We start from the raw sequence: 27,042 nt of genomic DNA, 5'->3' as shown, positions 1-27,042 counted from the left end.
AATATGAATATTTTTTGACATATATGGGCAGGAGGTTGTTATCCACCAGAAAAAGTGACATCTCCGCATCATGCCCTGGCCAGATGCCAATATCCTGGAAACCTCTTATTCAAGCAACTGACAGATGGCATTACAGAATTGTTTGGTTTTTTGCCAGCAACTCAACTGCCTGGCTTTTAAAAAAAAAAAAAAAAAAAAAAAAGCTAAGACACTGAGCAGTAGTTTTGTAGGTTTTTATTAGGCTGTCAATTAATCGCAGTTAACTCTCACGATTAACTCAAAAAATTTAATCGCAATTTAAAAAGCTAATCGCGATTAATTGCACTGTTATACAATAGAATACCAATAGAAATTTATTAAAATATTTGTGGATTTTTTCTACATTTTCAAGTATATTGATTTCTACTGCAGCACAGAATACAAAGTGTACCGTGCTCACTTTATTTTTGATTACCAATATTTGCACTGTAAAAATGATAAACAAAAATAGATTTTTTCAAGTCACCTCATACAAGTACTGTAGTGCAATCTCTATCATGAAAGTGTAACTTACAAATGTAGATTATTTTGATTACATAACTGCATTAAAAAACAAAATGTTAAACTTTAGAGCCTACAAGTCCACTCAGTCCTACTTCTTGTTCAGCCAATTGCTAAGACAAAAGTTTGTTTTCATTTACAGGAGATACTGCTGCCTGCTTCTTATATTCACGTCACCATAAAGTGAGAAGAGGCGATAGCATGGGAGTTAAATACCCTGCAATGCCGGTTACATATGTCCCAGATATGATAAACATTCGTATGCCCCTTCATGCTTCGGCCACCATTCCAGAGGACATGCTTCCATGCTGATGATGCGCATTAAAAAAAATAATGCATTAATTAAATTTGTAATTGAACTCCTTGGGGGAGAACTGTATGTCTCCTGTTCTGTTTTACCTGCATTCTGCCATATATTTCATGTTATAGCAGTCTCAGATGATGATCCAGCACATTTGTTTTAAGAACGCTTTCACAGCAGATTTGACAAAACGCAAAGAAGGTACCAATGTGAGATTTCTAAAAATAGCTACAGCACTCAACCCAAGATTTAAGAATCTGAAGTGCTGTCCAAAATCTGAGAGGGACGAAGTGTGGAGAATGCTTTCAGATGTCTTAAAAGAGCAACACTCAAATGTGGAAACTACAGAACCCAACCACCAAAAAAGGAAATTAATCTTCCGCTGTTGGCATCTGACTCAGATGATTAAAATGAACATGCATCGGTCCATTCTGCTTTAGATCCTTATCGAGCAGAATGCGTCATCAGCATGGACCCACGTCCTCTGGAATGGTGGCTGAAACATGAAGGGACATATGAATTTTTAGCATATCTGGCACGTAAAGGTCTTGTGATGCCAGCTACAACAGTGCCATGTGAATGCCTGTTCTCACTTTCAGGTGACATTGTAAACAAGAAGCGGGCAGCATTGTCTCCTGCAAACCAAACTTGTTTGTCTGAGCGATTGGCTGAAGTAGGACTGAGTGGACTTGTAGGCTCTCAAGTTATACATTGTTTTATTTTTGAATGCAGGTTTTTTTTGTACATAATTCTACATTTGTAAGTTCAACTTTCATAATAAAGAGATTACATTACAGTACTTGTATTAGGTGAACTGAAAAATATTTCTTTTGTTTTTTACAATGCAAATATTTGTAATCAAAAATAAATATGAAGTGAGCACTGTACACTTTGTCTTCTGTGTTGTAATTAAAATCTACATATTTTAAAATGTAGAAAACATCCAAAAATATTTAAATAAATGTTATTCTTATTAACAGCATGATTAATCGCGATTAATTTTTTTAATCACTTGATAGCCCTAGTTTTTAGCATTGGCCTATTGCATAATTGAGTATTGGTGGTAGGCTCCCCTCATCGAAGCAGGAATGTGTGTATGTTGAGGACAAGGAGGTGACATGAAGTTATTTTATACATTTCATCTTATTGGTGTCATGCTATCCTAACATGCAGATAAAGAGGGTGTGGTTGGGTGTGTTTTAAGTTTGTGAATCCTAGAAGTTTGATTGATTTATTTACTTTAAAGGAAGAAATGTTTGTAAATGTATCCAGAATGAGCAGGCTATTACAGATCACTGAGATTTTGGTATCTATATATGTAGCAGTTTTACTTTTTATTATTGTTCTAACTAGTTGTATCCACTAGCCCCCTGGGATAAGGTTTGGCCTATTTTTTGAGAGTAGCTTGAAGATTAGGAGGTGGGAACAGATGGTTCTAGTCAAATTCCTTTAAATCAGTTCCAAAGTGTAACATTTTCACATATTCCCCATGCTTACCACCCATCTAAAACAACAAAACAAGGGGGGAAAAGTTTAAATCAAAAGGTGACAGGAGGAAAAAAGATGAAACAGACTAATTTATTCAGTCTGGCTTTTGTACTTTTCTTCAGGAGTTTCAATGTTTCATTACTATTAAATCTACTACAGTATTGTACTGTTATTACATTTACCAGTGCAACGTGACAAATACTTGAAACCTTTAGCATTATTAATAAGCAGGAAAAGCTTTGATGGGATTCCAAGTAATTCATCCATGCCATAACAAAGCAATTGAATGTATTATAAGATCATTCTACATGCATACGGTGTAATAACTAAGAGGAAAAAGAAGAATTTAGTAAATAACTGAGCTCTTTTTATTACTATAAGTACTGTATAATAGCCTTCCTTACACTTCTAGAAAAAATAGAAAGCAACCCAACTGTAAAAGTTACAGACAACATGTTACTATGAAAATAGCATTGAAATAAGGATCTAAGTTTCATTGTATGGTAACTTTTTTCTCCTTATTGTAAGAAAAAACTCTTTAAAAACACAAGATTAAAATTTCAGTTACGTTTAGACATTATGGAAAATATAGTTATTAGAACCCTGCAGGGAAACTTCTATGTTACAATAAGTGACCTGTCATAAAATTATAGTCAGTGGCATAAAAAAAAATGTATATTGTTATCCCTTCTTGAACACAATATGAGACTGCCTGTGCAGCATGATAAATTACATATTGACTTTATTCTTCATGATTTTAGCAAATGTAAAACAAAAGTTTTATACAGTATCTTCAGTGCTTTTTATTTTAAATATTAAATTTACAGACAGCTGCATTTACTGATACTGTTTCCATTACTAACATATTCAGTGTGGCCATATCAGGCTAGTCTGTTACCAGAATAAAAATCTACTTTAAATGAACCATTGCAAATGTATTTATTTATAGTATACTACTATAAATAGTCATCTTATCAGTATTTCATTTCAGAATGCATCCAGCTGTATTTACATGGACAATCATTAAATGCTCTTACAAAAAGGAATATCTTAACTACAGTTTTACAGCATAGTAATGAAACATGAAATCTTAATAAATTATGAAGTTAACAGTCAAATAGAGAACTAAAAGTGTATCCACTTTGATTTCTATTTGAGAATCTTTAACTGATTTGTACAAGACTGTCATTATTAGGTTGAAAGTTAAAGAAAGTATAAAGATCAAGGATCAACAGCAGCAATACTTTATTGTTCAGAATGAAAGTTTATAGTTCAATAAGAAGCCTTTTGAAAAGGTTAGCCTTAGTCATCATTTAGTATTCCAGAATGAGAGATTTACATTACTGTTTGTGTTGCAACAAATACAAGTAGCTTCATTAAAACATCTATATTAAGTATACATTCCCACTTACAAAATATAGCGGAAGCAAATCGTATCTTAACAGCATATTACTGCAGTTATGAGTAAAAGTCATAACCATGACTTCTGTGCCTGACCATAGTGACACGCCTTCCACAGAAATATATGAAGACATGATCCATTCCCAGAAGAGTTTACAATCTATTCCTACTCTATAGCAAATACAATATATTAAGTTTAATTTAATTATTATTAATAATAAAGCAGAGTTTGATAACATCTACATGAAGATCTGTCAACAAATAATCATCCTTTTGGGATATTCTCTTTTTACAATTTTAGTATATATTTAATAAAAGCCACTTCAAAAATTAGTAAATACTTTGTAAGGGTAATTAAATGTCACTGTATTATACTTAAAACATGAAATAATTAGTTCCTCTTATAAAACATAACCCAAACACTCATACAAAATGCATACATTTTCTATTTTATGTGGGATGTGAAAGGATGAACCTGCGAGATTTTTTTTTTTGTTTAAATATCAAACAACAAGCCATAAATCAAAAATTAAGGCTCCATTTTAATTAAGGAGCAACGGTTTGTTTGTATTCAAAAGTAAACATATTTTCTGTCTATTTTTACCACCACCTTGAAGACTTCAGAACTGTTTTCACTTGCTGGTGTTGGAAAGTCATGTTTCATTATGTTAATGCAATTTGTGAATGTGTTAACATCTTACAGTAAATATCCACATGTAACATGTCATTAAGAAAGATACCTCTCCTATAAAAAAGTTAACATTTGCGTACAGAAGCAGAATCAACTTTAATCTACACTTGTTGACAGAAAGGATAATGTGTAGCAGATAATCTTGTTTTATCCCTGTTGCATATTCTAGGACTAAGGATTTCAAGTTTTATATGAAAACCATGACCTACGAGACTCAATGAAAAGGCTGCTCTTTTGAACAATGGGTAGGTTTTCACATTAGATACCATTACATTTACTTTCAAGCATTAAATTGCAATAATATTGCCATTCTTAGATTACTAAGACTTTACTGACAGTATCATAAATTTATATTGATCAGTTCAATATCATCAACATGAAGTTCTGAGTTCAGCATTACTGGGTACTAAATATCAGATTTCCCATGATTTACTTTACACTGAACCACTGAAGAGAAAGTGCAAGTCATTTGCTTTGACTTATTTAGCATAAATAAAGAATACCCTATACTAATATTTATAAGGGAATTTTACCTTAATATTTTGACCACTAATGTAAGGCAATGAATTACAAGCAATAAAATACTTACACAATTTAAACAGAGTTTAAAAGTATGTGTTCCTTTGGAATGCTAAAACTTCTTTGGTAGTTTTAGCTGACCTATCTCATGGTCTTTTAAATCTTAATTAGGATCTGATATTTAGAATTCAACTTTTAAAGCATATATTCCATTAACATAAGGTATTTTTAAAACCTTTAATAATAAAGTTACAATTAAATACAGAGGAAGCAGTCAATGGAACTTGTAATGTTACTGACTATAGGTTGCGAAACACAGAACTGTGCATCTGATTGTGTTACCAGCATAAAAGTGCATGTCATGAAACAAAGACGTGAACATGATATCTCATCTTAAATCTAACATAGTATTATAAACATTAAAGACCTGGTCCAAAGTCATTTTTAGTGACTTCAATAGGCTTTGGATCTGACCTTTATACAAGAAAGTCAGTCCTTATTATCTCTCATTAGAATTACTACAACCAGACTCAGGAAAATCAAGTATTTTTTTTTTTTTAATAAAAGAGGATATTTACAGTATATCTAAATAGAATACTTTTAATCTGCTATTTCCAGAAGATACAGTCCCTAACTAAATTATGTTATAACTTTTGAAATCCAGACAATTTTATATTGTTCTATCTCAGATAAAATGTATGTGATGACTGCTACAGTAAATCGCATTTAAAATATGGAAGGTAAGATTTAGAGCAGATAGAAGAAATAAATCAATTTTCCTCAGTCATGGCACAAAACCTTTTTTTGAATGGATTAGAATTTAAGGTAGTTGAATAGTGACAAATTACAGAAGAGATATTATTTTACTAGCACCACTCTCAGGTAGGTTGAAAATATGTAATATTTTCAGGAATGCTTATTAGGGCTCTCCAATTAAAGTTTACTACCCAGTTAAGTGAATAATTATGTATGTTAATTATGAGGCATAGGCAATGTAATTATTTACAGGGGATTCAATTTGCCATAGTGAACTTTTAGAGGTACACATCAAGGGAAAACAAAATATTGCACCAAAGTATAAAATTGGGAAAGCCCCTCAAACTCATTTGTCCCATACAAAAAACAACAAAAACAAAAATATTAAGTAATAAATCTTGGAAGCAATCGTTTGAATGTTTAGCATCCTTTAATTTATTTTTATAATATGTTTTCTGGTTTATCCTTTGTTTTGATATTTTGCCAGTTAAATTGCATCACCAAGAGGCAACATCATGCAAGAATGCCTATTTAAAATGAAAATGCCACTTCTTAATGTCACATAGTTGTAAGAAAAATGCAAAGGCATTGGCAGTGAAAATATTCACTCCAATATATCCATTAAATACTTAATTAAAATATATGGAAACACAGGAGAATGCTGTCAGTCATTCTTACTGATAAAAATAGGGCCAGGAAGAAAATATAGTAGTGGTTCAATCCTGAAGTCTTTACTCTGGCTAAATTCTCTTTGAAGTCAATGGATACGGTCAGAGACATTTGATACAACTCCTCTTCTATGTCACAAGGATGTGAAACATAAGAAGGACAAAATGCCGGGAGATTTGGGGAGCATGGAGTTTCTCAGACAACAGCTGACTGAGCTGCATTAACAAATGATTTTTTTCAGTCAACTTATTACGTAACACATGTTCAAATCAAAGAGTATATCACAGTATACACACAAAGATATTTTTCCCTTTCCAAGCCTAATTCTTCAATGGGAGCTGATGGCACTCAGTTGCTCATGGGATCTAATCCCTTACCATTTCATAAAGTATTTGACAATACTCCTATCGATTCCTTATCTCTTCCTGCATGCTGAGTTTCATAGTGGTACAGTATACAATCACTGAAAACAATTATAAATGGTTTCTTTTTAGATCTTAGGAATTTTATATTCAAATGATCTAGTAATTCTTGATTCAGACAGTTTTACTGATAAACATTACTCAAAAATTAAACTGTTTATAGATTGAAATAATTTGTAAATTAATTTGCATTTCAAACTTGTAAACATGGTTAAAAAACAATGTTCTACAAGTATCAATTCAAGATCAATCATTGCTATAGAATAAAAAAGACAATACGAAAGTTAACCCAAGTTCAAAGATCGTGGAAGGAAGGAATAACTATATTTGTCTCATTTCTAAATTGTTTTTAACAATATGGGTAAGTCGTACAGCCTATGTCTACCTTTAATGTTTAAAAAAAAGTAATGAAACTATAAAAATCACCATTGCAATATACCATTATAAGTTTGCAATTTCGGATATAAAACTTCCATATTTTAATTTTCACTTTCTAAAATATTATTAGAATAGAAAAAATATTTAACTATTGCGTGTTCACTATTAGAACACCGTAATTAGCCCTTTTAAAATATTTGTGCTCTCAATACTGAACCTATGACATTTCATAATTACAGGTTCCATAGTCTTGAATGTGTCCCATAATGTGATAGTTTGGACTACAAAAATGGATGTTTTTCAGTAATCTTATTGTTATCTTGTAGTATTACAAATCTGCAAAACCTTTTTAATAGGTATAATATTTTATTTCAACTATTCCATGTGCATTAAAAGTCTACAGAGACTCATTTTAAAAAGTTGTACTGTAATTCTTCCATTGATCAGGAAAATAAAAGGGGTGAATATATATGCTTCAAAAAGATACACAAACCATACATATCTGAGGGGGGGGGGGAGCATAGTAAGGAGAAAAAAATATGCTGATACTTAAAAAAAAAAAGTGTGATACAGAAGTAGTATTTCAGATTTTAGAAAATTAAATGATGCCTTTCGAGATAAAGTACTTGTTCAGAAAAATAGCACTAACCTCAATGGGATTTTGCCTAAGTAGGGCCCCATCAGCATTTTACTCTGAAGATACAAAAGGTTGTCAGGTGAAATACCTTCAGAAAGAAATTTCTTAATGTATTTAATGTATCTTAAAAATTTCTTATTTTTTGTTCTATTAACTGATTTGTGAGTGTTCAGTGCATGCTTTTTCTTACCCAGGTTTCCTTTTAGAGTGATTAGAACAGCATTGTTATGCTTTTTAGCATAAAAGTCATTAAAAAACATAGTATGTTTCTAAACACTATTGTTAATTTGGAATGTCCTCAGAAGTGTGTTTGAAAGCAAAAAACAGAAGATTTCTTTGTAAAACATGGCGTGCTTAATGAATTGGATACTAAATACGGAAAGTTAAAAGAAAGAAATAGAATACTATCATTTTATTGCATGGCTAAAGTACTGTGTGCATGTAAGTCCATATACCATCCATGTTTTAGCAATGTTGACATAACATGAATTACATACAGTACATATGATACTGTAGCACTTTTATTAAAACTGTCAAAACACCTCATTTTATAAAAGCATTAAAAAAAAAAGTCACACAGGGCCACTCATACTGTGTCACCAACAGCAGTTTAATCAAAGCTGAAACATCAACAGCGAGGATTATTAATTTTTGCACTCTTACATTACACAGTTGGAAACTACACTCCCTTCTAGTCTCACTTAGTTGCAACAGCTAGAGTGAGTTGCAACACACTTCAGAATGAAAATGCCTTTATTAACTATGAAAAAATTAAATTAAATTGGGGGGGAGGGTTAACGTGTCGAATGGGGTAGGGAGTCTTAGGATATCAAATTTAGGAAGAAAAACATGTGAGAAATAAGTTTCTGTCACAACAAAGACTTGCCAGATATTGCCTTTACTAAGTTGTTATATACACTTCTGAAAGCAATTTTGTAACAATGAGCTCTGTTTATGGAAACTAAACCATATAGGGTATAGCAGGAAAATAAATGGTGTGCCACATGTTTACCCTGAACAGTAGTATTAATACAGTGTTATTGGAAATAAAGTCCTTTCTAGATTTGGTAGAACTAAGGTTGTCCTGTGATAATTTTCTCCAAACCTTGAAGTACAATGCAGCCATAATAATCTTGAAGCTAAACACTCATATCTCAGATTGTTGTCTTGTGATATAATTGTAAAAGTAAAGAAACAATTTTGGGCTGAAATTGACTGACAGGCTCCCAAATTTCCTCACTGTAGGTGAAAAATCCTGGCCCCATTGAAGTTAATTGCAAAACTACCATGGATCTCAAAGTAGCAAGGATTTCATCCTCTGTTTTGAAGGCAATTCTACTAAAAGCTCCAGATACAGACAAAATCTTGAATACATCAAATAGAATATTTGATTACTACACCCCTTGTACACCCATTAATTTTGCAGCTAGTGAATGCTAATTAAAACACAGCACCACTTTAATTAATTAACCACTGATCCTGAAGACGCATTTAATACTTGAACCCTTTTAATGGCAAATCTAATTTTGGAATTGGGGCATAACAGACTGCAGATCTGTTTCTAAAAAATGCTTACATTTGAGCAAACCTTCCCAAAGAATGCTTGCCTGATTTGAGGACTGACATTTCCTCTCTCTAACTTGCTTAACTAAAAAATAGGCATGCAGGCCAAGTTCTAGAGTACCCCAAGGCAGCAGTTCATTACTTTCAGTTGCAACTTGTGAATACTTTTCTTTTTCTGTCATTTTATTTTGACATGCATATTATTTTAGCTGATTTCAGTCATGTTGCATGAGAGGACGACATACCTTAAAAGATTAAGTTTTCCCACCTGGGACTATTCCAGAATTCAGAACTTTATAGCATCTCATACCCTTCTTCATCCTCTATGCTCCTGCATTAACAATGGTAGCTTTCTTTCGTATTTTATGTTTAACTACAAGTTATACCGGGCTGCAGTTGATAGAAGTCAGCTTGCAATGTCACCATTCTTTCAGTACAACTACAGGACTGGACTGCTCCATTGTCTATAACACTCTGCTGCCATCTATTTGACAGAAAAAATATGCCAGAAACACCATAACTATTTTCCTTCTCTTTCCATCAAATTTATCTTCCACTGAACCAGCTGTCAGAAGGAAAAGTACTAAAGGACATTTGCTTACTTCCAAAGAAAATACAGAAACCTTTACAGAACTTGCATTTTTCCTCCCTCTAAATTTAAATGAATTTAAAACAGAATTTGGACTATTTAAAATAAAACAAATGTACATAATAAAAATCTTAAATTTGGAGTGCCTTTAAAAGTAAACTACCTTTTCCAATTGAGATCTTAGAATGTATACATAACTCATTTTCAATTTTTAAAACATACATGGTAATGCTTTCAAAATGTGGGTTTTTTAATTATGCTAGAATATTATGCATCTACAATTAGACAGATTTAATAAGGGCCCAGATTTTGATTTCAGTCATACTGATGAAAACCTGCTTCAATGCCATTGCAGTCAATGTAATTCTACTGCATCAGTTGTTACTCTACATTTACAACAACATAACTGAGTTCAGAATTCATCCCAGAATGTTAAAATACCAATAACGCACACAGATTAAGAACATGGTTTATCAGTCATCAAGATCATAAAGATAAGGACCACTTCATCCATCAAAGTATGTAGTCCTCTTTATATACTGTATTGCACAAGAGGGGAATTAAAGAAAAAAAGTCCTTTACTTGCATTTATAAAATATCTTGCCAAAAAAAAAAAAAAAAAAAAAAAAAAAAAGAAGACGACAACAACTGTTGAATTTACAAATAACCGACGGACAATGTAGTCTATAATCTTTTCAGTTAGCTGATCGGAATACTTACAAAACACTTACGCTTCAGGGCTTTGTTTTGTCTTTTTCACACCCCTGATAAGCATTCAATAAATTATCAGGCTTCATTTTTTACCTAATTGCTTTCCTGATACTTTAAAATAACTTATTGGTGGTAATCTTCTTAGTGCTTATCACAACAATGACACATGAAAAACAACAAGATCAGAGACTGAAAAAGCAAAAACCTAACAAATTATAATTATGTGCAATACAAAGGAAATCAGTATAGTCCAAAAAGCATATAATCTCTAGCATTTTTTTCCAAAACAGGAAAAATTGCTAGAGTGAGGTGTTGTGGGAGAGGGTGAGGAGAGGATTTTTAGGTGGGGTAGGCAGTGGGAGGGAGGGGAGAAGGCACAAAGAGTTAGGTCATTTTACAGGTTTTTGCAGCACTAAAACATGTCCATTTGTGTCCATAAAAATTCTGCCTCAATTTGGCTCCCGTTGTGCTTGGCCTGAAAAGTACTTGTTTCAGATCATAAAGTGAAGAATTTGGTAACATTATTTGCTAAAGAAACAGCAATCAATGTATTCTTCTTAGTACATACTACTACAACTCATCATATAATCCCATTAGTCATTTGCATGTATTTACAATATTAGCAGACACAACATGTATATGTATCTAACAATTACATTAATCTGTTTCAAGCCACGTGACAATTATATTTGAGTTACTAAAAATATGTTTGGTTTTAGATTTAGTTTAGGCTAGCCGATGCATGCAACTATTATGACTGGACTGATGTGTTTATTTGCATTTTACACCATCTTTGTGTGGTCTACTAATTATAAGAGAAATTCCAAACACCACCACCTATTATCAAAATTACAATTCCTCCTACACTTAATAAAAGAAAACACTCTGTTTGAACAGGTATAATAGGATTTTTACAGTGTTCCTCAACCCTACCCCCAAGTAAAATATTATGTGCATATAAAGGAATTTTTAAATGGCTTTACATTTGGATTGATTGCTCAGAAATGCAATGAGAGAGTTTTAAAGCTAGACATAGGCAAAATTACACATTTAAACTTTCAAAAAGGAACACTAAGAGCCCTGCACTGCCCTCAGCCTCATTGAGGCTCTGACCTTCAAGGGCCCAACATTATGGACCCAGTCCAGCAAAGTACTTAAGCAAGTGCTTAATTTTAAACACCTGAGTAATCCCACCAATTTCAAGTTAAGCACATGCTTAAGTGCTTTGCTGGATTAGGACTAGAGTATTCAGCACTTTAAAGGATTAAGCCGCTGGCTGGTGCAGAAAGGTGAGGTTGATGAGAAGGCAATGCAAGGATCATCTTCCTCTTGTGATACAGTAGTGCAGGGTCCTTCCTCAGAGCACACCAGTGTGTTAAGAGAGGTCCTGATTAATGAAATGGCTCACATACCACTTCTGCAAGAGGTTGTGGTCTGGAAACTAGAAGCACAAACTGCTGAGAGAAGTCAGTGCTAGGCTAGCTAACAGATGGTAGCTGAGCACAGTGGTTTGGCAAAGAGATTTAGCAAAGTATGCCCCCTACCATGGTGCCCTAGCCAACTCTATGGAATCCTATCCTGGTAAGCAGGATCCCAACAGCAAAGCAATCTGCATTCAGGTTCCTATTGCTGCAAAAGCCAGGAGTGGGCTCTACTTCTTAGCTGATCAAATGATCCCACACCCTCTAAATTAAAGATAATTTGATACCAACTTGTGATACAGTAAAATATCCTATAAAACCTAACTGTGACATTCTTAAATTCTATAAAGTTAAGATTTATTGGATTATTTTTGTTTTTATATATTGTGTACTGCATCCTTACCCTTAGCACAGTGGTGCCATTATTCTTGTCCATTAACTGAACTAAATTTTGTTAGTGAGTGTTTCACTGTTCAATGGTCAAATTTGCTGCTTTTACAACACCAAATGTAGAAGTAATATAAGCAACCCACTACGGCTGTTGCAATGCTTATAGCGAATTACATGGAAACTTAATATAATACAACAAGAAAGCACAAAAAATGTGTAAACCAAATGATCAGAAACATATTACTTCTGCATACTGGATAAAACTATGTGATTTATAGTTTATAAGTAGTGCATAGTTTTGATTATTTTTGATAGTGCAGAAGGATTGGGAATGCTTTAAAATTTCCTAACAAAGGGTTTAGCCTGCAATCCTTACTCAAGCAAAACTGAACTCAAGTCAATGAGGGTTACCTAAATAAGAATTCTAGGATCAGGGCCAAAACTGAATAGATATAAATTATATAAATGTCACTAATAAGTCTCTCAATTCCAATCTTCCAATCCTACAATCATTTTTCCCACATTTAATTTTAAATACATGAGTAATCGCATTAAAGTTGTTGATTAATGTTTGTTTGGAAAAAATCCAGACGCTACCAAGATAAAATACAGTCTTTTAAATTTACACTGGGAGAGTAATACATATCCCCAATACAGAGGAAGTATTTTTAAAACTGGTTTGTTTTAAGAAAACAGATAGGTATTAGAACCAATCGTATCATATAAATTCTATTACTTCAATGGGATTACTCACATGCTTAAAACTAAGCCCTTGAGTAAGTGTTTACAGGATCAGGGCCTTAACCAGAAGATTAATTTAAAAGGACTATACATTAATCCACCTGATTACAAATACCAACCCTTCTACTTTCATGAGTAGAATATACAAAAACTTATTCTAGTACCTATATGTTTTAGAAAAATAAACCAGTTTTCAAATATGGTACTTCCTATGTATTGTAGACGTATATTCTTCTGATACTGTAAATTTAAAGGGAAGTGTTTTAGCTTGGTAGCATGTTATTTTTTTTTTTTGCAAACAAACATGGACCATTGTTATTTTATTGCCAGATATTCTGAATTTACATCTTGAATTATCGTGTTTCATTGTTAGTTAACATTAAAAATTACTCAGGTGGTGCTAATTCCAATACTGACAGAGAGTAAACATCAGCATGAGCCTATGAACCAAGTATACATTTCCATTCATAGAAACGAATATTGGTGTTTAGGCACCCAAGCATTAAAAATTAATCCGATTTACATGAAAAGAAAATCAAAGCATATACGTACTTCTGCATTATGTGCAAATCTGCACAATATTTAAAACGATGCTGTGTTAAATTCTGAGTGAAAAATTCTGCCAACTACAAAAAAGTACCACATATTAACAGTCAGCATTTTTGAACTACATAAGCAGAAATAAACCCACGGAAATTTATTCTAAAGTAACAAACTTAAAGCAATGGGCCTGATTCTGTTCTTATTTACACAAACTTTACACCAATGTAACTTAAATAGATTTAAACAGTTACTCTAAAATCAGGCCCATAATGTTGAAATTCCTCAATGTACTGTGAATTCTTTTTCTACTGCATAAAATATTTCAGCTAAACAACATTTTGGGGGTACCTTTATATTCTGATTAGAAGCAAACACTGGCCCTGAATCAAAATATTCAAATCTAACAATGCATTAGTAAAACTGAGCCAAAACAGAGATGCTGCTGCAGATGGAATAAAATCTGCTACCAGAGGAAAACTGGTTGTTTGAAGTATTCCTCTTGTTTAGTCACACGTTGATTCTTCCCAGCTTACAACATTTGGGAGGCAATGTGGTTCAATGTACAGAGGCTAGGTCGAAGAGTCAGAAAAATGGGATTCTACGCATACAGGAAGCTGTTTAACCTTTCTTAGCATTTCAGTTTCCTCATTGCAAAACAGGGACAAGGCTCCTAAATTACTTTGAGCTCTCTAAATGAAAAGTACTTTATGAGTTATGCATATTATTATTGATTGATATTTTGGTATCATAGTAGAGTGCCAATGTCCAAGCACAGTGCCAAATGCAGATCACGTAGTAATAAAATGTAGCCCTGATCCACCCTCTCTCAGCAACTGCAGTTTAAGAAAACCTGATCAACATCAAAGTTTTATCATTGTTGAACAAAAACAATAAACTGTTCTACTTTGCAAGGTAAATACAAGTAAAGTACCAGTACTTGGATTTTTAAAAGTTAGACCTTATTTGCATATAAACTAACACTAGGGCCGCTAGCACATTGCCGAGGTGTCTGTGTTGCAAACATTAGGCACCCTAGTTGCAATATATCAACCCATTTTTTTCACGTCATATATTTTATGACAACGGTTTTGGCAACAGAAACCAATAATCACTGCCAACAGCCCATATGTCATCTCCTACTGATTACAGCAAGTACACTAAAAGGACCACATTCAGACTTAGAGTAACTGGGCAAATCTAACTCCATTAGAAACAAAGCAGTTGCATCCCTTTGTACCACATGTAAATTTAACTCTAAGCTGTTTAATACAAGACAGAATTCTCTATATCTGTGTTATGCTGCCCTTTGCTTTAAACATTTCTATCACCAGCAGAGTATATACCTGCTTGATTAATTTAAGATGGCAATAGTAAAGTATCTACAGTTAATACTGCACTGTGATTCCATACGCAATTAATACTGTTCATAATTATGTTTGCCTAAAATAGTTATAAGATGTTGTGCACAGTTCTACACACACACACACACACACACACACACACACACAGGTGAATATGCAATACCCCCTCAATTAGCCAAATGGTGTGAGGGAATGGCACTAAACAAATTCAGTCAAACTAGGTTTTGGATATCTGAAGGAATTTTGAATGTAGTTAAAACACTTTAAAGTATTCGAGTCTATGGCCATGTCTACACTAAAGACCTTACAGTGGCACAGCTGTAAGATCTCACATGTAGCCGCTTTATGCTGAAGTGAGAGCTCTCCCAGCAACATAATTAAACCACCTCCAATGAGTGGTGGTAGCTACGTCAGCAGGAGAAACTCTCCCGCTGATATAGCACTGTGCACACTAGCACTTATGCCGGCAAAACTTACGCCGGCAAAACCCAAGTGACATAAGTTTTGCCAATATAAGTGGTAGTGTAGACATGACATATGTCAGGACTATAGCAGGGAGTTTTGGATAACCGGTTTCAGTTAATCAAGCATGTACATAAAACAACCTATTCTGTGCTTGGCATTTGGAATCAATTCCCAGTAACCAACTACCGCCATCAATTCTACCCAAATGAAAAAAACAGTTGCATGGTTAATAGTAACAATTCATGATACAGCAGTGTCTAAAGAACAGACAGAATTTAAGATTAAACTACAAGTGTAACAGTTCTGAAGTGACTGTGCTACTGTTACTGAACACTCTCTGTAGAAGTTGTAAACCCCATTCTTCATGAAAACAGGCAGGATTACACACTGGATAATTTGTTCCTACTCTGATGATGATATCATGTTAAGTTTACGGCTTCTAATAACTAGCAAATTTCAGTCATTCATCTCTCACTTTCTCCAGCATAAGATTAAATCAGCCTCTCAATGACCTACTCATGAGTCATAATCCTCACTGTTTACGATTGAGAAAAATGGTCTTCTCTGTCAGTATTTCCCAGACTGCTGTGGGTTCATTCCAAGAACCAATTTCATCTTCATTGGTTTCCTACAGGAAACCAGACCAACTTCCTATTATTTTATTTTCCTTACTTTCAGCATGGCTCACATAAAATTAACTGGAAGGGAGTGTGATAGAAAACTTTATTCTACATAAACACAAGCCAACATAAACAGCACCAAAAAACACTGTAGACGTCATTGATTCAAAGTGACCAGAATGTAAAAGTAAGCTAAGATTAGAACTTTTTCTCTGAAAGCACCACACACACACACACACACACACACACACACACACACACACACACAGAAAGTGGTTAATTTACATAGGCTATGATTAAAGCAAGCTTTGCTTAAATCATGTGCTGATGAGGATGTTCACCAGTTTGCAAAAGCTTATTATGAAGAAACAGGTACTTTCCCAACTCAGTGTCAGCAGCTGTCTTAGAACGTTTGGCATTGCTAAACCAGTTCTAAATCATCTTGATAACACCAAAATATTATTTTTAGAACTTAAAAAGCTAACATACTTCAATTTAATTTTTATATCTATGATCAGACCAGTCATTAGTTGCTGTCTTTAGGCACGATTTGCTTTTGCTGGCTTAGACACAAGAGTTTGAAAGCAATTATGTACCCACTCCCACTCTTGGCCTTAGAAGAGGAAGGAGGCAGAAGGTGCATGTGGCTGATTTACCATTGTTTTCTAATCACAATTTGCTACCAAGTAGTTAAGAGTAGTCTATGGATCCTAATTTATAAGACAGAACTGAAGTAGCAAATGCAAATGAGGGTTCCCCATGGTAAATGAAACTACAGGTGTTTAAAGAGAATTCTGTGATTACAATAAAGTGCAGATTTTATTTCTGGTTTGTTGATGTAAAGTTACATGCACGTTAGGCAGCTGCCCACTCCATTAACAACAGAAAATTCACCTTGTTACTCGCATCACTTTCCTGAACTCACAGCAGATTGGTATTTCAAGGTAAAATTACTGATTTGTCTCTAGCTGTAAGTTCAACCCTTTGACACAGTTTTAAAATTTTCCATTTCCCCTTCAGAAAAAGTATATGGCACTCTCTCTCCATTTACATGTCACATTCTTTCAGAGGACACGGTCTACCTCAAAACTGGCACAGGCAGAACTGGTAGTGATAAATTCTTATACAGATGCTTGGAGAATTATAAAAAAGTGGAGATGTTTCTTTTCATGAACAAATACACAAATTGCAAATGAATGAAGATCAATCAGACAATGTACAAAACTAATTCGAAGCATTCTCTGTTAAGTAGGGTGCCAGAAGCTCACATTATTTCTACTTCAAGAATAAACCAATTTTAATAAAAGAAGCTGTGAAAATGGTGGCTATTATATTGTGGTTCTGTTACAGCCAATGTTCTGTCAATTAACACCTGAAGATCAGTAGTGTATCCAGGAGAAAAGAAAAAGAAGAAGAAAGTGCATCAATGAGAGAAAAGGTTAAATTCTTCTTTGGAGAAAAACCACCAGGGCCAGCAATGACCTTAAAATGCTCATTTCTGGGTAATCTTTTCCATATTAGTAAAGGATTAAATGAGGTTAGTTTCTTTCACTCAGAAAAAGACTTTCTGTAGGTACTATACAGGACACTGTAAATGTTTTATTATGGCACCCACTATAAATTTAACAAACTAGTAGCAAAAACAGATGCAACTCATATACACTAAAACAGTGGTTTTCAAACTTTCTGTATTGGTGACCCCTTTCACACAGCAAGCCTCTGAGTGTGACACCCCTTATAAATTAAAAATGGAGGGGGATAATTTAATTTAATGGGGACTCAGGGCTGTCAGCCCCACAGAGCTGACAGTTTACGATCCCCAGGTAACCACCTTGGGACCCCTGAGGGGTCACAACCCCCAGTTTGAGAACCCCTGCACTAAAAGTTGCAAATACCTGGGAAATAAAAATATATACAAATAAAATAACAAAGGGCTACTCAAAAGCATTCCAAAACAGACACCAGCAGGATCAAAGGGCAGACTACTGGTGGACAGAGAAGGAGGAGCAAGTCAAAAACTGCTAGTTAGAGGCTTGGGGTGAGGAATATTATGGAACTAAATATTTCACCCCAAAGGCTTCTGATCAGAATTGAGACCAGCACTCAGATATTTGGAATGTTTTAGTCAGGTTCGTACACGTCATCACATATATCAGCTAAAAATAAAATATTACTTTAAAACAATGTTTTGGTTCAGACATAAACCAACAGTATGCTAGGCTTCCATTAGGGTTTCTTTTCAGGACATTTTGAACCCAATGTTATTTCAAATGGTAGAGACACTAAGCCTCAAAAATTGGGGATAATCTTGCAATGCCAATTTAACCTCATACTACCACTTGAGGTTTAATTTTACATTCAGTACGGAAACTGGGACAGTATTCAGCACCAAGTTAGTAGTATTTGCTAGGATTTAAAGTAGTGCTCACATGTTATAACTAGTAATTGTTGAAATGCTGTAGGGGCTGTGGACTAAAATTATGAATAGAGATACAGTGCACACACTCACTAACCATTCAAAATTCTCAATGATAAAATTTACTTACTTTGACATGGCTCTGAGCTCCCAAGTTGTAGATTTCAGTGGGCTTCACTTCATTAATTATCTTCACCAGGCAAGTACTGTCTGTGAGATCACCATAGTGCAGCTTCATGTCTTCAGATTTCAAGAATATACAGTTAGACTAATAAAAGTAATATACTCAATTCTCAAAACAATACGTGTCCTTAGTCAAGGTCCTATTTAAAAATGCATACACTATTCAGGTAAGAAATTAAAAGAAAATTGTCTAGATAATAATCATTATTTTAAAAAATATAATCTTCCTTACCAGAGTTGTAAGCACCACCTTAAATTAAATTGACAACATTTATGTTACTTGCTTAATCTGTTGCACTTCATTCAACAAGGATATTTAAACTCAACTGGGCAGCTTCACTTATGCTCACCAATCAGCACAAAACTGTTTAGTCTGGGCTTCCAAAACATACGGGGAACATTTAACAAGACTTTTTACTGATTTTTTTTTTAAATCAAAATTGTCACATTCAGATTTTAGCCGTCACCATTACAACGTTAGTGACTAAGATTTTCAAAAGCAACTAGTGAATCTGGATTCTTGTTTTGAATGCCCAGCTCATGACATCTTTGAGGGGCCTGTTCTTCATGGAGAGTGTATGCAGAGCTTTGTGAAAAATCAGGCCTCTATTACTGACAGCCAATTCAAATCATTAACAACTTTTGAAAATCTTGGATAGAATTTGTCTTCTGTTAACAAGCTTAAGTAACTAAACCTTTTGCCTGTATTTATAACAGGAAATAAGTGCAGTATAATCACATACCACTGTCTGGTAACTATTGGTGAGTATCTTTTTTAAATGCTGACTGCTGTAGGTTTTCAACAAAGTCTAAATGTGAAGGCTAAATTACTTGACCATATCCCTTGAAAAGATTTACATTTTTATGCCTTCTTTCCAAAGTATCTTCTTATTACTACTTTTGCAGTTACCAAATGCTTGTATAGTATTCTGCACCTTCAAAATATTTGTATAAAAAGTTAACTACATTAATTCAGTTCCTCACACCTCCCCCAGTGAAGGTGGGGAACCTGGGGCTGAGAAATTAAGGGATTTCACCAAGACCATAAAGCTAAAGTCAAGCTGTGATTAGAATTCAAGGGTTCCTGTACCAAGTACCAACTACTCAGCTCAGGACACTAGAGCACACTACTCTCTCGGCTATTTATGACAATTATTTTTTCACTTATCCCCAGAAATTTCACATACATCCCAGCATTATGTAGATCTACAATTTTATAATCACAGTGTCTTCTTGGAATGCAATTAAAGAGGAGTACCATATGCCCTCTACTGATGTCTATCCTTCACTCTGCATGGGTACTTGTGACAATGTCTTATGCCAGGGTAAGAACAGAACAAAACACACTAACTTTGTCACCCATTACTAATTTGTATGAAGGATATAGGTCAAATATTCTGCTAAATTCTGTTCATGGTCAGCTGACAAGAAAGCCAGTCAAAGCCATCCATAACTGACAGCTCTTTATTTGATAGTTTTTCAAGGCTTGGCTTCTACTATTATTCTTTGAAAACATAATACATAAAATAGTCTAATGTTCAATGGTAGCTATGGCCAATTTCCCCTCTACAATATATTTCACAGTGACAACTAGCAATAAATATACAATAGAGTCACACAGAGTCAGTGTTTTTGTTTTGTTTTTAACAAGATTGTGATCAAGTCAGTTTGCTTTCTTGTGTTTTAAGCAGCTAAAGATGATTCTCAAACACCTGCAAAGAAGGAATGCTAACATCACTAAACTTTTCATAGGCTGAAAGTGTAGATGATAATACAGTAAGACTCAGCACTGCTGACCTGAAAGCTTTAGGCTCTAAAAATGAAGTACCACTAAGGAAAGGAAAGGAAAGGAAAGGAAAGGAAAGGAAAGGAAAACTTCGTAACAGGCAATGCAATATGTTTCATGACATTACTGACAAAATCTCAATTGTGGTTAGATATATTGGTCATGCAGCTGTTATTTATTCTTCCCTGATCTGGTTAGTTTCTAACTGATACGTGAAAAAGGAGGTATCAGCGTGAGCCAACTCCTGTCAAAACCAAGACACCATGTAACTTATCAACTTTGTCCTTGTCCTCAAACTACATTTAAGAATTTATCTCAAAATGCAATTTATTCATCATGGTAAATATGTTTTAACATTTCTAGTATCAAAAATAGCGTACATGAATAGCTTATGCAGTACCTCCATTTTTAAAGAAAGCCATTTTGTTAAAAATAATCACTGACTGATTTGTTGTTTTTAATCTGCTAAAGCAAGACCCTGGACATTGCATTAACATAGATTATTTGCTAATGCTTTTGGTTTCCAGAGTGTGTTAAAGGGGACTGGAAACTGAATGGCTCCATTCCTTTGCTTCTGAGAGGTCACACAGGAGAATAGTGGGAGATCCTTTAGGCAAGATGAATAATCTCTCATGTTAGGTCCCACAGGGATCTAATTTTGTCATTCCTCCTGTTCAATGTGAGTCTGAGACTGCTATGGGAGATAGTGAGATAGTATGGGGTGCAGGATCTTCAGTATGTGGACAACACTGAAACTGTGTGTCTGTGTCTTTAGAATCAACCAGTCAGATAAGAGAGAAAGTCTAGCCAAGGGTTCTCTAAATGAGAACTAGTTGGCTGAGATTCAGACAGACAAGAAGGAGATGATTCTTTTGGATTCAGAGCAGCAACCAGAAGAAATTACTCCTGGGGAAATTCTGCACCACTGTGCGAACACAGAATTACTGCCCCCGCAGATTTTTTGCTTCCCGAGAGAAAAATGACTGATGGGGAAGCAAAGGGAGCGGTCACACACCCCTCCTCAGAAGTGCAGCCGCATTGTTTCAGGCGCCCAGAGCAGCCAGCGGAGAGGTAAATCACTTTGACAGGGTGGGGTAGGATGAGGCTGGGGACACCCTGGCCAGTGGCTCCTACCTTGCACCAGGCTCAGCTGCTAGTCCCTGCTGGGCTGGGAGCGCACTTCCTCTTCCCCTGCACAGAGCGGCCAGGGCAGGTCAGATCCACCCTCAGAAACCTCCCACGGCTCCGCACCCCTTTTCCTGTCCCCATCACTCCTCAGCTGCACAGGGAGGGATCGCTGTGCAGGGAGCTGCTCCCCCGTCCCCCAAAGCCCCATGCATCCAGGCCCCCCAACACCCCTGCTGAGCCTCACCCCCCCATACTCAAACTCCCCACCAAGCCCCCCCTACCTGAACCTCCACCCTGCTGAGCCCCACCCCCCCCACACCTGGACCATCCCAATGAGCCCCCTGCACCCCCATCCCACTGACCCCAAACCAGCGACACCCAGACCGCCCCCCCATGAGCCACATCCCCCATCCCACTGTGCCCAAACAAGCAACCTCCCAGACCCGCCACTGAGCCCCCCAAACCCAGACACCCCCCCGTGAGCCACATCCCTCCACACCCAGATCCTCCCTCTGAGCCCCAAGCACCTTCTCCTGGACCCCCCCTGCAGAGTCCCCTTCACCCAGAACCCTCTCCAACGAGCCCCTGTGCATCCAGATCTCCCCCGCACCCAGACTGCTCCACACAAAGCTCTCACCCCACACCTAGATCCTGCCAGGCTGAGCCTGCCAGGCTGAGCCTGCCTACCCAAAACTGGTGTGCTGGCACGGAGGGACAGGGCCCTGGGTGTTTCTGGGTCAGGCCCAGCCCTTGCACTGTGTCAGGGTTGGGTGCAGCCTCACCACGGAGTTTGTGTCCCGGGCGTGGGTGGGGGCCTTGAGGGTGATCTCCCTTCTCTGTATAGCCAGTGGCCTGTGCTCCCCATTGCCAAGCTGGAGCCTTCATATTTATTTATTTGCAAATAAAATTTGCAGAATTTTAAAATATTGTGCACAGATTTCCCCCCCCCCCCCCCACAGAATTTCCTCAGGAGTAAGAAATGCAGAGATTATAGGAGTTTCTTCCATGGAAGTTGGGTGACCACTGTTTATTAATAAGGTTTGCAAGTGAGGTGGGTATGAAGCGGGAGCATAATGGTTGATCAGTAGCTCCCCTGAGGTTCCAGATACTAGAGGTGGTTATAAAGTTGCACTTTTTTCTCTCTCTTTTTTTGCAGTTGGTAAGAAGGTTTTTCCATACGCAGACCTTACTACACTTATCCATGCCTTGGGTCACCTGCATCACTGTAATATAGTCTACATACGCTATGTCTGAAGACTACTCAGAAATTTCAGCCATTGGAGAATGCAATGGTCTGCTTACTGAGTGGAATTCCAGACAGGAAGTGTAAATCTCACAGTAGTTTGGATCCAGACTACCCTCATGACCACCTCATTCCTCTTTACAATAGGGCAGCAATGTATTCAGCTATCACTTCAAAGGTTTTTTTCTCTCTCCTGCTGATGATAGCTCATCTCAATTGATTGGCCTCTTACAGTCGGTATGGCTACTCCCACTTTTCATGTTCTCTGTATGGATAGATATCTTCTTTCTGTGTGTTCCATTCTATGCATCTGATGAAGTGGGCTGGAGCCCACGAAAGCTTATGCTCAAATAAATTTGTTAGTTTCTAAGGTGCCACAAATACTCCTGTTCTTTTTGCCGATACGACTAACACGGCTGCTACTCTGAAACCTGTCAGTTTACCATATGATCCATGGCATTTTAAACTGTAGTAGACCGATCTCTAATACTGTCTTGGCTGGAAACTAATTTATTTTATTGCTCTTCAGATGATCTTTTGCTATAGCACCTAGATGATTATTTTCAAATTTAAAATACAAATGACAAGCCTTCCATAATAGGTAGCTTTGACCACCACAGGTCTTCTTTCAAATTTTAAAAGATAAAACCAAGCAAAAATCAAACCAAATAAAAATACATCTTACATTACATTCCGAGGCTTGATAGACTTGGGCTCTGTTAAACCATCCAAGGGAGCAAATTTCAAAGACAAAGGCCCTCAAATGAAAAAGTTCTCCTGCCAGATGTGATGGATCTGATTGTGATCTCATTTACCTTAGTGTAAACCATGACTAGCTAGTGCTAATGTTAAATGCCTAACAAAGGTGGGGAAGTTTGTTGTGAGGTCTACATTAGAGAGAAATGGTTTCAGTTTTCTCACCGAACATAGGTGATAAAGAATACTATAAGACTATAGCAATCTGAGAATCCAGGAGCAATGAAGGGGTAGCACCCTTCCAAGACTGACCCAGTGTGGCAAAAAAAAATGGTGATATAACTTCAATAAATGACACATAAGTAGGTCCACACATTTATTTCTCTAAATGCTCAGCAAAAATTGCCATTGCCATTGTCAGCAAGTACTGGTTCGGTCTTTGTGATGATTTGGGGAATCTGTCTTTGTATAGCTTAAGAACTCTGTGTGATTCTGGGGGTTCTTCATGTGCATCTGTATTAGACTGAAAGTGGGGCTTGCTGCCTTCTCTGGTGTCCTACCTCCATGTTAGGCAAATTCCACGGGATGGCAACACAGGGCAAATAGGGGGTCTTATACCCTGATGGTGCTCTATTCAAATAGAAGTATCCTTGGACAGAGAGTTGGCTGCTACCCAGAAGAACCAGTTTGGCCAGAGGAGCTGGTAATTAAGGTCTGGTCTATGCTTAAAACATTGGTCAACATAGCTTTGGCCTTCAGTGGTGTGAAAAATCCACACCCCTGAGCACCATATCTATGTGACCTAACCTATAGTGTAGGCACAACTAGGTCAACAGAAGAATGCTTCCATTAACCCATTTACCGTCATTTGGGGAAATGGAGTTCCTGCACTGACAAAAAAAACCTTCCGCCGCTGTAGTCTGCATCTACACTATGGGTACCATAGCTATGCTGCTGTAGCACCCTACAGAGTAGACATGCAATGGATCACCTGGCGAAGGTGAAACAGAGGATCACCTGACAAAAGGGACTGGAGGTTATAAAAGAGAAGGTCTCGGTCACCATTCTGAGAAAAGAGCAGAAGTACAGGAAACTGGGCAGAAGAGCAGAAGGGTCAGAGGGATAAGAGCGTCCATGATTAAGAAGAGAAGTCATGTGCAAGAGGGGGAACCTGGACTGCTTCAAGGACTCAGCTCTAAGCCCAATGAACTCTCCAAAGTGGTGATGAAAAGGAGGAAGGGGAATGCATACAGGTATGTTTATTACTTTGTCTAAATTGTATATTTCTTATGCTAAGTAAATAGTTATTGTGTCTAAAGTCGTGTGAAAAGTGTATGTTTCTGTTTGCTTTTGCTATGGTATACTCCTGAAGCGTTAACTGTAAAGCCAGAATACCCTCAAGGTGGAGCTTGGGGAAAGGGTTTACTTATGCTATGGAGGAACCTGAGGGTCAGAAATGGACACAAGGGCTAAGCAGTTGGACTGGGGTGGGGGGAGAGTCTCAGTTCTCAGAAAGGGTTGCTAGACAGAGGACTGGCACCAAGAGAGTATGCCTACAGACCCCAGGCAGGAGCAATGCCTGGACTCAGTTAAGACCCTGGAGGTTTAAAGCACATGGATTCAGTGAAGTGGCCCCAAAACCACTACAGTCTGGTACATGTCCAGCAAGGAGGAGCCCTAACAGGGCTGCATGTGTTATCTCTGTGTGTGTGTGATACTGTTATTTATGTTGAATTACAGATAACTGGCTTTCATCCAGACCCCTATTTTTGTCATGAGACACTGGAATCCAGATTTGAGCCTCACCAATATATGGATAATACATCTTAAAACATCTCACTCTTCCTTAACAGTTTCAAATAGTCATTAAAAAGGAGGATCGAAAAAGTGAAAGAGCACAATCCATGTGCAGCAAGCTTTTTTGGACCAGACCTGTGCCTATTCTCATAGTCAAAAGAATCTACCCCAATGCACCAACTGCAATTCTCTTACACAGTAGATCAAGGTTTAATGGAGTAACTTGGAAGAACTCTTCAAATTTTACTATATTTTTATCTGATACTATGACCAAGCTATGGTGTAGCTGGGGCTTGTTGGCTTGCTTTAAAAACCACCTTAAAAGCAATGAGAAAGTAAAACTATTTCAGTGCTAGAGCAATATTCCATACAAAGTTGCATATAAGATGATCCTCCATTTTATGTAACTTAAAAAGATAATTACCCTCAAAACTAGTTTTACTTCAGTGCTGCTTCACATTTCCAGCCTCCTAAAGCTCTCTCAACCTCACGCAGCTTTTTGTAGGTCTAGCCATGCACTTATAGCTTTATTGATCATCTTGGTGCAAGAAAACTGCATCATCAGAATTTGTACTGAGTACAAGATGCTTCCCCATTCCCCTCTCAATGAATTACTTTAAATATTTTTGCATAGTTTTTCCAGCCAATTCATAAGTATAAAATTTTATATCAAATTGGATCTGAAAACTGCTTTCATTTCTTACTGAGATAGAGCTTCTGATTGAAAGACAGACAAGAGGAATGGCTGGCTGATGAACAACAAACTTTACAACAGATCCCACATCTCCACTGGGAAGAGACAACTTTACAGTGATTATAGGCTGGTATGCTTTAAATAAAGATGATTTGTACATTGACAGGAAAAGATATACTATAAACCAATTTACTGCATGAAGAAATGTAGGATGAGAAATAACTACAGACAAAACCTTACTTCCTTCAGTGTGAGCCTGTCGATTCTTGTAGAGATGCTCAATCCGGCCAGTGTTGAAAGAACTAGATCGGCGAACTATTCCATGCACCTGTAGTTTAAATGGGAATAGGAGGATTGAAAAAGGAATGGAGTTTCTGTGATACCTTGATTATATAATTTAAAACAGCTCTTTTAGAACTTTTTTCCCCACAAAAAATGGTGGAATTAACCACCTATCTGGTAAAATGGATCGGATACTATTAGCGAACTTTGATTTGGATTTTTTTCACATAAATAATTGGCTAATTAAGAGAAATTGTAAAATAGCTCTAGCTCGGTCCACCATTCACCCCATCCCTATCCAAAACACACAAGCGGAAAATCTTGTATCAGGTACCATTGACTGGCATCTCTCTTCATTCCTAAATCGAAGACAAAAAGCACGTAGCAGCATAAATTTGTCAGTGTCTTAACACAAAGTACTTTGTGTTGAGTTCTTTGATGCTGCCTCATTTGGTCCGATATCCTAAATGTTTCATATCCTCTCCTGTTAATTCCAGTGCACATCACAATAGCATTGTGCAGATGTTTGATAACCACTTTTAATTACTCAAGAGCATCGGTGTGTTGAAAGTGCAGAAACAGACAGACAGAACAGGACCTTGTTCCAAACT

General features: G+C 36.4%; 1 protein-coding gene across 2 annotated transcripts in view; it reads right to left on the bottom strand.

The window, feature by feature from the left end:
• The window catches only part of GMDS (GDP-mannose 4,6-dehydratase), a 554,262-nt gene that overhangs the window by 413,189 nt on the left and 114,031 nt on the right, over positions 1 to 27,042 (bottom strand). For both annotated transcript variants that reach the window (XM_034762222.1, XM_034762220.1), the window contains exons 3-4: positions 26,390 to 26,477; positions 18,753 to 18,862 (exon numbers count right to left, since the gene is read on the bottom strand). In XM_034762222.1, the coding sequence (XP_034618113.1) occupies positions 18,753 to 18,862; positions 26,390 to 26,477 (198 nt within the window). The remainder of the gene's footprint in view (positions 1 to 18,752; positions 18,863 to 26,389; positions 26,478 to 27,042) is intronic.

This window comes from Trachemys scripta, chromosome 2 (assembly GCF_013100865.1).
Source record: "Trachemys scripta elegans isolate TJP31775 chromosome 2, CAS_Tse_1.0, whole genome shotgun sequence".
NCBI lineage: Eukaryota > Metazoa > Chordata > Testudines > Emydidae > Trachemys > Trachemys scripta.
The sequence above is the reverse complement of the archived record's forward strand: the minus strand, read 5'-3'. Positions and strand labels throughout refer to the sequence as shown.